This window comes from Rhizomucor pusillus, assembly GCF_041956525.1.
Source record: "Rhizomucor pusillus strain CBS 183.67 unplaced genomic scaffold VTP01scaffold_34, whole genome shotgun sequence".
Lineage (NCBI taxonomy): Eukaryota > Fungi > Mucoromycota > Mucoromycetes > Mucorales > Lichtheimiaceae > Rhizomucor > Rhizomucor pusillus.
This window is the reverse complement of record NW_027192175.1, coordinates 46487-48401: the sequence shown is the minus strand read 5'-3', so window position 1 is coordinate 48401 and position 1915 is coordinate 46487. Positions and strand designations below refer to the sequence as shown.

At 37.4% G+C, this 1915-nt stretch overlaps 1 protein-coding gene across 1 annotated transcript; it reads left to right on the top strand.

The window, feature by feature from the left end:
* Positions 1-963: 963 nt before the first annotated feature.
* On the top strand, positions 964-1386 carry VTP01DRAFT_7250 (uncharacterized protein; the record flags this gene model as incomplete). The annotated part of the gene is made up of 2 exons (XM_069386242.1): positions 964-1087; positions 1142-1386. The coding sequence occupies 2 exons, from the start codon at positions 964-966 to the stop codon at positions 1384-1386; spliced, it is 369 nt and encodes a 122-aa protein (XP_069234476.1).
* Positions 1387-1915: the final 529 nt, after the last annotated feature.

The window sequence follows — 1915 nt, the reverse complement described above, 5'->3', positions numbered from 1 at the left end:
ACTGGATTTTGCACGTGGATTTGCGTTGAGCGAAATAAAAATTCACGCTGACGGCAAAATAATTTTGCGCTGTGCTAAGAGATAATTTTTACGTTACTCTAAAAATGAATTTGGCGTTGATTGGTCATAATATTGGCGCCAAGAATATGTCCTGGGGAATACAAATACATTTTATAAATCATTGTACTAATTTATTCCTTTCTTTCTTTTATTCAATACAGAATTTAGTAATCACGATGAAATGACTTTGACGTGTGTATGACTGACAGCGAATTTATATCGGATGACGATGTCAATTCTTTGTCTGATGTTTGTATGGAGGATTGTGTTAATTTGAGTAAGGAATGGCAAGAAAAAATAAAGCAAATAGGAGTGAGTCTCTATTATGTGTACGTAGCTTTATGGACGTTGATCCGCCTGAAGAAGAAATAGATACATTCGGAGAAGCTCTTCTTTTCGCAGAATCAATGTCACTGAAAAAAAAAAGCACAAGTATCTAAAGGCTAAGACGAGAGTTTCTTACCGAAAGTACACTCCAGAGCAAATTGAAAAGCTTTTTTATTTAGTCATTGAGGAGAATTATACAGCCAAGGACGCAGCTTTACTGACTGGGATAAATGTTCGTACAGCTCAAAACTATATCAAAACATACAACAATGATATACAGAGACGACTTCCAGGCACATATAATAAGCCTCGTGGGAGACCTCGTAGTAAGCTAACTGACGAGCATTCAAAGTTTCTTATAGACCATATCGAAAAGAATCCTACCGCTACATTAAATGAGCTAAAAGTTAAGGTTTGTGAAGAGTTTGAAGGCTTGAAATCTCAATTTCGGCTATACATAGGCATTTGGTGAACAATTGTCATTTTACCTTGAAAAAACTCGAAAAAATTACAGCAGCAAGAAATTCTGACAGAGTAATCGCTTTGCGTAAAGCCATTATTGAGCAATTCCAAAGTATGGAAGACTTGGATTTTGCTAAAAATTGTGTTTTCGTTGATGAAGCTGGTTTTAACCTGCATACTCAGAGAAACTTTGGACGTTCATTAAAACGTAAATCTGCAAAAGCTGTAATACCCACAGGTAAAGGTGTCACATTTACAATTTCAGGTGCAATATCTCAAGCTGGCATCATAGACATATCAGTTAAAAAACCAGAAGCAGTCTCAGCGAAGAAAAGAAAGGCTGATGGTAAGGAAGTAAAGGTAAATGGTAAAGTTGGAACCAGAACTGAGCATTATCTATCTTACTTGTCCAATGTCATGGATGTCATGGATAAAAATGGCATGAAGGGCCATTATATTGTTATGGATAATGCACCTATTCATAAACCCAGAGTGATTAGAAGAGTGGTTGAAGAAAGAGGCTACAAATGCCTGTAATTATCACCCTATTCACCCTTCTTAAATCCAATCGAGGAGTTTTGGTCAAAAGTGAAGGCGGGCGTTAGAAAAACGCCATTAAAAGCTGATGATAGACTGACGGATCGTATTCGTTAATCAGTTGGAAAAGTAAACCGAAAAGACTGCGAGGATTGGATTAGACATTCACTATCATTCTTTCAACGGTGTCTAAACGAAGAAAGGCGTCTTTAAAGTGATAATCATATATCAACAATAAGGTAAGTAAAATCAATAGGCTTATTATGAGCCAAAAAGCCATCTATTCATTTGGAAGATTCCTTCTGGACAACTGTGGCAAAAAAACCATTTATTGGTGCGGAGTATTGTTTCACCAGAATGTGAGGGGGAGGGCTCACCTTGTTTCCGTGCTAACACTCAATGTCTACCCCGACACTTCAAAACTCCATTTAGTTTACGGCGTCATATTTCATGTATCCACAACAAGTCATTACCACCTAAAGTCCCAGGCGGATGTTACTCATTAGAAGGAGCGGTCATTGTGCATGTC